This window comes from Heteronotia binoei, chromosome 15, assembly GCF_032191835.1.
Source record: "Heteronotia binoei isolate CCM8104 ecotype False Entrance Well chromosome 15, APGP_CSIRO_Hbin_v1, whole genome shotgun sequence".
In the NCBI taxonomy this organism is placed as follows: Eukaryota; Metazoa; Chordata; class Lepidosauria; order Squamata; family Gekkonidae; genus Heteronotia; species Heteronotia binoei.
In genome coordinates, this window is record NC_083237.1 from 19,924,228 (window position 1) to 19,934,454 (window position 10,227).

General features: G+C 48.6%; 1 protein-coding gene across 1 annotated transcript; it reads right to left on the reverse strand.

Annotated features, from left to right (window-relative positions):
- Positions 1-812: 812 nt before the first annotated feature.
- On the reverse strand, positions 813-1,256 carry LOC132583292 (angiogenin-2-like). The gene has a single exon (XM_060254956.1). The coding sequence runs from the start codon at positions 1,254-1,256 to the stop codon at positions 813-815; it is 444 nt and encodes a 147-aa protein (XP_060110939.1).
- Positions 1,257-10,227: the final 8,971 nt, after the last annotated feature.

Sequence of the window (10,227 nt, forward strand, 5' to 3'; positions counted from 1 at the left end):
ACAAGGGTGTGACAAGCATAATTGAACTCCAAGGGAGTTCTGGCCATCACATTTAAAGGGACAGCACACCTTTTTAAATGTCTTCCTTCCATAGGAAATAATGAAGGATAGGGGCACCTTCTTTTGGGGCTCATAGAATTGAACCCCCTGGTCCAATTGTTTTGAAACTTGGGGGGTACTTTGGGGAGAGGTACTAGATACTATACTGAAAATGTGATGCCTCTACTTCCAAAAACAGCTCCCCCAGAGCCCCCGAAACCTCCAGATCAATTCCCCATCATACCCTATGAGAATTGATCTCCACATAGGGAATAATGAAGTGCTCAGCAGATGTTTCCCTCCCTCCTCCCCCCACTGTTTCTGGCGACTCTGAAGCAAGGGATTGGCCTCTCTACTCCCGAGTGGCTGCCAACTTATTCCAGGTAACACAGACACACCATCCCAAGAGGAAACCTTTCAATCGGAGACTGAGGTGGAAAAGCGCATGGTCCTCTGGGGGCGGGGCTTCCCCCCGCCAGCCAGCTGACTGGGGCAGGAAGGCGCCTGGGAAACCGGGAAAAACCCTGCTGGGATCTGGGGAATAGGCAAGCCTATTTCCAACTGGATTTTACTGTGTAACTGGCAAAATCCAGTTGTAAAGTACACTGAAAGTGGATTGAAAGTGCATTATTTAGTGTGGGTGATCGCAGCCTGAGTGAAATACAGAGACTAATAGGGGAGAGGATTGTCATACATCAACTCTGAGGAGTTTTTGCCTTCAGAGACTTGTGCTATCAATTATTTCCTATAGTGGTTACAGTCTGGGATCCTTGCTACATGAAATTGGTCTCTTCAAAAAGGTCAGGCCACCCCTTTTTGTCACAGGTAATCATGATGAATCTCCTTCCCCTGTGGAAATCGTAGAAGCACCGGTTAGGTGCCGTGCTCTGCAGAAAGCAAGTGGTGACGGGAACCTCTACCTTGCTGATTCGCAAGTTCCGGCGGTAGTAGGTCCCCCCTCTCCAGTTGCAGATGTTATTCATGTCATCCCTGGAGATGTGGACGAAGCTGTTGGTCTGCTTGCAAGGAGTTGTCATCAATCTCTGTCTCATCATCGTGTTGCAGTACTCTGGTCCCGCATTGGTCTGGGGGAAGTCGATGTGTTCCCTCACGAACTTCCAATAGTGAGGAGTCTGGGAGGAGACGGAGGTCACAGCCAGAAAGGAAACCAGTAAGACCAGGACCAGCGCTTTGCTCCCTTTCAGCATGAGTGTCATCGCTGAATTCAGAGGAATCTGCAACAGTAGCAAGGAGTAAAAGGGTTAAAGCAGGCTGATACTGCTTCTCAGGGCTTTTTTTGTAGCAGGAACACCTGTGTATATAAGGCCACACACCCCTGAGGCAGAGCCGGATTAACAATTAGGCCATATAGGCACTGGTCTAAGATCTCATGCCTTTAGGGGCCCCGGACCGGCTCCCCCCTAGTTTCCCCCCGTTTTGCAGCCCTCCCAGCCTGCATGTGCTGCTCTTTACCCAACTTGTCTGGGGCAGCTGCTGCTGGCATTGTTGTCAAGTTTGCCTCTCCCCCGCAGCTTAGTAAAAGGGACTTTCGAGAAGGTGCCTGCAGGCTGCAGCGGGGGTCATGGGTAATGGAGTGGGCACTCAGACTCTGAGATAATTTGCAAGGCCCCCCCGCAAGATTTTGACTACCTAGGGACCTCCACGGGGTTTGATCTGGCACTGTCCTGATGTAGCCAATCCTCCAAGAGCTTACAGGGCTCTTCTTACAGGGCCTACTGTAAGCTCCAGGAGGATTGGCTACATCAGGGGTGTGTGACTTAAGATGCAAAGGAGATCCTGCTACAAAAAAAGCCCTGATGCTTTTCCGCCCCCCCCCCGCCATCCCTGCAAGCTGAACACAGCCGTTCATCTCAAGTCCTCAGTTTTATTGATTCATTGATTATCTTCCTTTCTCACTGGGGCTGGGAAAGTGAAAAATGACATAGGATTGGGCCAGGGCTTTTTCCTGTGGAACTGTGCTGGGACAAAGTTCCATAGAGGGCTGACCCATGGGTTTGTGGCACCCTAGGAAGGCACCCCCCTGCTGCCTCCCCGCCAGTGCCGCCCAAAGGTGCCCCCCTGTGTTGCCTTGCACCCCTAATGTGGTGCTGCAACCCCCCTTCCGTGGCAAGGCAGTGGTGGCACCCCCTTCCCTTCCCATCCCTCCCCTCCGCCCGCGTTCACAGTCCAACGGGTGAAACTTATCTTTAGAACGACTGGGCTGAAATGAAGGCTTGGCTCCCCCCTCCTTTCTGGAACCGGAAGGGAGGGGGGAGCCAAGCCTTCATTTCAGCCAGGTCGTTCTAAAGATAAGTTTCACTGGCGTTGGGCTGTGAGTGCGGGGGCGGAGAGGGTTAGGGCTAGGAAAGGGAAAAGGGGAGGAACGGGAAGGGGTTGCCGCCGCTGCCTCGCCACCCGCTGTGATTGTGGCAGTGGGGCAGAGAAGGGAAGGGAAAGGGGGAGGGAAGGGGATGCCGCTGCTGCCTCGCTGCTCACTGTGATCGCGGTGGCGGATCAGGGAAGGGGATGCAGTCTCTGCCTCGCCGCCGGCTGTGATCGCAGCAGGAAAGAGAAGGGAAAGGAAGGGCGGCGGGGGGAGGTGAAGGGAAGGGGCAGGCGAGGCAGCAGCGGTGGCAGGCGGCGGTAGTGGGCGGCAGAGGCAGGCAAACTAGGTGCTTGCCTGGGGCACCGGGAGGGGGTGGGGAGCCCAATTTGGCACCCCCACCCTCCCAGAGCCCTAGGCAACCGCCTAGTTTGCTAGTGGGCAAGCCGGCCCTGGTTCCAAAACCTCTTTGTGGAAACAAAATTCTCAAAATATGTCTAAAGGTTCATATGGGGCACTGGGGGAGCATGACACCACTTGTGATGTTACAAAAATATTAAAATAAAAATAATTTTTAAAAAAGATTTACATGAGGAGATGCTCAGTACCAGTTGTGGGCGAGGAGGGAAACAGCCAGACTGCGCAGGGGACTGAAGTTTAGAAGCCGCTTTAAAGCAGAGGCATGCCCATAGCTCATGAAAATAACATCGTTTCAAAGAATCCCATGTGTTTCTCCTTCATTTCCCTCTTGTGAGTTCCAGCACCTCTTTTTCCAGAAAAAAAGCCCTGGTTTTGAATTGCAGAACCAACCAGAAGTCTAGAAAACAGAAATGAAGCAAAGCCCCCCAGAGGGTGTGGCCTAATATGCAAATGAATTCCTGCTACAAAAATAAAAGCCCTGGTTACCTCAGCTGTTCCGGTATCACTGGGTTGTACCCTGCCACCTCAGTCAACTAAACACTGAGCCTTTTCTTCATTCCATGGAGCCATCTGTTAACCTGCTAAACCTGTTATTTCCAGGCGTTGGGCTGTGAGTGCGGGGGCGGAGAGGGTTAGGGTTAGGAAAGGAAAAAGGGGAGGAACGGGAAGGGGTCTTTTGAATCTTACTCTGGGAGTGATAGGCCATATTACAGACAGCTGTTACAGACAGCTGCCCATCTCAAGCTGCTTTCAGAAAAAGAAAGAACTTGGGGCACCATGTTCATAAATTTTGTGGGATTTATTAATCGATAACCTCTAATGAGGATTTTCTCTTTTAATCACATCCAGAATTTCCAGACCATACCCCAGCACAGAAAAATACATTGATAGCACGTAGCTTAGCCTTATCTAAAATATCTTTATATTGAAGCATTAATTTGGCTTAAAACAGCAGAAAGCATAAGCAGCGTGGAGTGTGAAAAGCAACATAAGAACACAGCAAGCGGGATATGAAAGGGTAGTGGAGCACATTCAAAGTTGGCCCAAAGGTGGCTTGCCAGGAAAAGGCCTTACCTAAACCTCCACAAGGTTTTCCTTCAGATGAAGATCTGAAAGAAGGAAGGAGGGAGAACGGTTTTGGATCCTCTTGACCTGACTCCCATGAGATATTCCCCTATTTTTATATATTCTATTCAGGTTGTCTATCCACACTTCTAATCCAATCAGAGTCTTCCAACTACTCTTGGATTTCTACCAACGTGGTGACATCTCATTATTGGCAAAAAAAAATAATTGTCATATGGTCATGGAAAACATGTGTCCTGTCTGGGTTTCCCCTTGCCAAGGACACCCCAACTCTATTGGGTCAAGTTGCCCTCTGCTGGAACCTGTGCTGGAACACTTCTGCCCTGTGCTAGAACACTTCTGCTTTGTCCCAGCATTGTAAACATGGCCTGTCTCCTGACATCATTTCATAGAAAAAGAGACACTGGAGCTCATCAGCACAACTCACTTGCATAGATCACACGCCTCTGACATCACTGGCGGGTGTACTAAATGATATCAGCTCAGCATCGACTTTAAAATGCTTCTTGAATTATAATTGTCATCATAAAACCTTACTCCCGTCATACTTTTTAAATTACTTTCTCTCCTATGTGGCCACAGTGGCAGGATGAGGATTTCCATCTGTCCGCTTTATACGGCTTCGTTATTTTCCCAGTTTTTGTGTGGGAATATATTAGAAAGTTTGTCACATCTTAAGAGTCCAGCGAAATTCTCACAAGGGGTTTGAGCGATGGAGCCGAGAAGCAAGTATTTGCACAATAAAATTTAGCGGTTCCAGAGCTCTGCTCCTGTGAGCTGCTGCCCAAAATGAGACTGGAGATGGCAAAGCCTGGGACATGAGAGACTTCAGCATAGTCTAGTGTAGGGTTGCCAAGTCCAGTTCAAGAAATATCTGGGGACTTTAAGGGTGGAGCCAGGAGACTTTGGGGGTGCAGCAAGGAGACATTGAGGGCGGAGCCAAGAGCAAGGGTGTGACAAGCATAATGGAACTCCAAGCGAGTTCTGGCCATCACATTTAAAAGGACATCACACCTTTTTAAATGCCTTCATTCCATAGGAAATAATGAAGGATAGGGGCACCTTCTTTTGGGGCTCATAGAATTGGACTCCCCGGTCCAATTGTTATGAAACTTGGGGGGTATTTTGGGGAGAGGCTATAGATGCTATACTGAAAATTTGGTACCTCTACCTCAAAAAACAGCCCCCCCCCCGAGCCCCCGATACCTCCAGATCAATTCTTTATACCCTATGAGAATCGATCTCCACATAGGGAATAATGAAGTGCCCAGTAGACATTTCCCTCCCCCATTTCTGGCGACTCTGATGCGAGGGATTGCCGTCTCTACTCACAAGTTGCTGCCAACTTCTTCAAAGTAACACAGACACACCATCCTAAGAGGAAGCCTTTCAATCAGAGACTGAAGCCTCCGAAGATGGAAAGTCAGATGGTGGCTGTGGGTGTGGGGCTTCCCCCCACCGGCCAGCTGACTGGGGGCGGGAAGGAGCCTGGGAAAGCGGGAAAATCCCCGCTGGGACCTGGGGATTGGCAAGCCTAGTCTAGTGCCATGTTAGGGTTGCCAGCTCTGGGTTGAAAAATACCTGGAGATTTTGTGGGTGGAATCTGAGGAGGGTGAGGTTTGGGGAAGGGAGGGACTTCAGTGGTGTATAACAACATAGACCCCGCCTTCCAAAGCAGCCATTTTCTCCAGGTGAACTGTTCTCTGTTTTCTGGAGATCAGTTGTAATCCCAGGAGATCTCCAGCTACCACCTGGAGGATGGCAAACCTTTGCCATTGCATCCACTCTTCAAAGCAGCCATTTTCTCCAAGGGGACTGAGTTCTGTAGTCTGGAGATCAGTTGTAATGCTGGGAGATCTCCAGGCCCCACCTGGATTTTGGCAGCTAGAATGGCCCCTCACACTTTCCTCCCTCAGATAGATTTTCCCCTCTGAAATTTTGTTTCCTTCTGTGACTAAGTTGCCCCAAATAATGTGGTTTTCTTCTTTATCTTTAAAAGGCCTTCTGTCCCACCGTGACATAGAGATATAATTTGGCTTTTAGCCCAGCCCCGGAATCTGAGGGAAGAATAAGGAGCCCTCTTGGGTTAAACCTCTTCAAATGGCACTTGAGATGATGTAAAAGTCAAACAGGGAAAACAAATATTTAAAAGACAGGGGAAGGTCATGTGTAATCAGGAGTTGTTAACTTTGAGACAAAAATCAGTGGCTGTACAGACTGTAATTCTTTATATAGGCAAATGAGAGTTATTGAAGATTATCGTCCTGGTTACTGAGATCTAGATACTGAGAGGCTCCCCCCCTCCCCAGTTTTTCCAAACACTACAATGTGTCAGGGCTGGCCTGGAGCAGGTGGGATGGATGGGGAGGGGACGGGGCGGGGCGGTAGGATGAAGAGGAGAAGCAACAGGGAGGGGGTGGGATGGGTGAGCAGAGGAAGTGAAGTGATGAGGAGGGGGCGAAATGATGAAGAGAATCAATGGGGAAGAGGCGGGATGTGCGAGCGGGGGAAGAGAAGCCATGGGGAGTTGGTGGGGCAGGTGGGAGGCGAGCGGGGGAAGAGAAGCCATGGGGAGTTGGCGGGGCGGGTGGGAGGCGAGCGGGGGAAGAGAAGCAATGGGGAGTCGGTGGGGTGGGCAAGCTACAGAGGAGGGGAAGGGACGTGTGGGCGGAGGAAGAGGCAAACTAGCCATTTGTCTAGGGCATGGGGAGGGCCAAATTTGAGGCCCCCACCCTGCCGGCACCCTAGGCAAATGCCTTATTTGCCTAGTGGGTGGGAAAGCCCTGTAATGTCTCTTAAAAGAGTTAGCTATTTCTCCTCTTATTTCTTTGAGTCTGGTACCTTCTTTCAGTACCTAATTCCCTCTCTTCCTTCTAATCCTTAGTTTCTATCTAGCTCTTGAGGTGTCTCAAGCAGTTTCCTTTCACAACAGACCAGGGATCTCCTCCTCCCAAAGATGACTCTCCCTGTTTAACTGGGCCTGGTTGCTTCTTGTTTTCCTAGAAGATAAATCCTCTTTCCTTTGGCCAATCCTCTCAGTACCCAACAACCTTGCCAAAATCTCATTCCCAGCTCTCGTGTCTGTGTAAACTGCTTTCAGCACAGGCTGAGACTCACACTCTTTCAGTTCTTCTACTGAGTTCTTTCTCAGAGCAGATTTTTAAAAGTTAAGGTATAGAATTGTCTTTTTTCCTCTCAAATCAGGAATCTGTCAGAATGCCCATTCTCCCTCAGCAGGGCCAGATCTAGGGGGGGGGGGGGGGGCAGAGGGGGGTGCTTGCCCTGGGCGCCACCAGAGGGGGGGCACCAAATTGGGTATGGAGTCCATTCTATTCTATGGGCTCATAAGGTAGAATGGGCCCATAAAGGGGCACCATTTTTTAATTTTGCCCCCCCCTCAAAAAAACATGTAGATGCAGTCCTGTCCCTCAGCACCCAGTTTATAAAATTTCTGTGGATCAGAATGGTTGGAGTAGCTCTCCCTTCTTGTGGAGATTTAACTCCTCACCTCCCAGTCTTCTGACAGTGCAGCATTTTGAAGCCTGTTTTAAGGGCTGTCCATCACAGCAGCCTTAGATTTGGAGCACAAAGTCAAGCTCTTAATCCCACATTCAGATCTTGCACACATGCCTTCTGGGGGCAGGGCCAGAGAGTACAATCCCTCCACTCCCTCTATGCACACAGAAGGTGGGTGTTTTGTAAAAAAACCGAACAGGGCATGATGTAAGGACATGTTGAGTAAGCAAAGGGAATCTCTTGAGCAATGAAGACTCCAGAGCCTGGGGCTTACAGAAGGATTTGTGTCCATCTGTCGAAGAGAGAACAATTGTGACTTCACACGGTCAAGGACAAAGAGGGCAGCCAGCTGTTTTGGCAGGTCCTCTGGCTGTCCCTTTTTAATATCAGCTTGATCAGCAAGCAAACAACAGGTGACTTGCATGTCATGGAAAGCTTGACCTGCCCCTCACAGCATGTTCAATTTGTATTAAGAGAACAGAACATTCCCCCCATCCACCTACCCAACTGACCACATGAGGGGTTGATACAAGGGTATACATGGTTCTAGGAGGATACAAGGGTATACACGGGTTTAGGAAGAGATCCATGTACACACCATTATACATCAGTGTGTGATGATACCTGACTTCTCTGTTGTATTACTTTCACTAACACTTTCCCAGTAAGTGTATGCTTGGCAAAATAAGCACTTGTATGATATATGTAAGTAATTTAGTTGTCGTGAGTTGCCCTGAACCCTATGTGCATGGAAATGTGGGATAAAAATCTATCAAATAAAATAGATAGATAGATAGATAGATAGATAGATAGATAGATAGACAGACAGACAGACAGACAGACAGACAGACAGACAGACAGACAGACAGACAGACAGACAGACAGATAGATAGATAGATAGATAGATAGATAGATAGATAGATAGATAGATAGATAGATAGATAGATAGATGATAGATAGATAATGGATGGATGGATGACAGATAGATAGATAGATGGATAGATAGATAGGTAGGTAGGTAGGGGGGGAGAAAGATTTCTTCCTTACCTCTATATAGCCAAAATGTCATGTCTGAAACAGCCCTTTAAGAGTTGGAAAAGTGAGGGGCTAAGAAAGGTATCTTGATCTAGAGGTGGGACCTGGGTATCCCCCAAAATTCCAGCTCATCTCCAGGCTACAGAGATCCATTTCCCTGAAGAAAATGGATGCTTAGGAAGGTGGACTCTGTAGCATTGTGCCCCACCAAGATCCCTGTTTTCCCCAGCTCCAGGAGAGAAAAGGAGCACCGCTGTTGCTTGTGCACATCTGAACAGCCATAGAGCTGAGAGGCAGAGTGAGGTTCTGAGTGGGTGAGTGATAGCGACTTCTCCTAACCTATTCTCAACCCATGAGGGAAAGGGGACCATGAACAAAAAACCCTTTGGAAGTTTCAGAAACAGCCCATCCATCATGCCTTCCCCTCTGCTTTGCTGCTCCTGTGGAAAATGCAGGAGGGTTGAGAACAGGGGGTGGGGTGGGGATCTGGGAGAGCAAGTTTCAGGCCCCCTCACTTCTGGAGCCAGGAACCTGGCATTACAGGTATCTGTAAAGTGACATTTATGTCAAATCTGGCCCTTTAACAAATGAGCTCGACACCTCTGCTTCAAACTTTTCCTTTAAGCTGTCCATAAAGCAGAAATTTTCAGGGACTACTGGGCAGATGTGCTGTGAACAGGCTTCCTAGAATGGCTGGTGTCTTGGACCTCATGTGGAAGAGGTCACAAACAGGGCTGCCAACTCCACACTGCGCAATTCTGAGAGATTTGGGAGTACAGTGAGGGTAGGGTGGGATTTGGGGAGGAGTGGGACCTTGATAGGGTACAGTGCCATGCATTCCACACACACCCTCCCTCTAGGGGATCTGATCTCAGTTGTCTGGGACTCAATTGTAATTCCACAAAATCTGCAGGCTCCAGGTGGAAGTCGACAAGCCTATGCCCACATAAGGTAATGGCAGGGTTTTTTTTGTAGAAAAAGCCCAGGAGGAACTCATTTGCACATTAGGCCACACCCTCTGACATCACCATGGTTTCACGCAGGGCTTTTTTGTAGAAAAGACCCAACAGGGGCTCATCTGCATATTAGGCCACACCCCCTGACACCAAACCAGATGGAACTGTGTTCCTGTGTGTTCCTGCTCAAAAAAAGCCCTGGGTAATGGTATAAAAGGAGCTGGTGGCACTGCCCGCTTTTTCACCTCAGGTAGCAAAACATTCTGAAGCCAGCCTAGCTAACTGATAGCTATGAGAAGAGTAGTCCAAGTCGTGGCAAAAGTAGGTTCTTCTAGGGAGTCCATCGCTCCAGGACGTCTTCACGAATTTTAAAGATGAAATAATCCAGTGCAGCAGGGCACAAGAAACGCAACAGGGCCGTACTTGATCCCGTTTCACTAACAAGCTTTGGAAAACCATCGTACATTTTACAATAGAGCAGAGCTTCAAAGATCTTAACAACAACAACAAGCTCCCTAGAAGAACCTACCTTTGCCACGATTTGGACTACTCTTCTCATCTTGGCGTTAATTCGCCTATAAAGGGACTTGAGTGTGAACGTGTTCTTTGTCTATTTCATGATTAATTTCACTTTATATGTTTGGTTGTTATATTTATAAACATTTGTATTAGAGGCTTGTTTTTCGCGGAGGTGTGTACCTTGTTCCCTGCTCCACCTGGAGGCTGGAAACCATAAAAGACCTGGCATAGCTAGGCTAAAGAAGGCCTCTGGCTGCCATCTTGGCGCATGGCAACCCATCCAATGATACTAGATGCCAGACCAAATGGACCAGTCATCTTACATAGATAAAA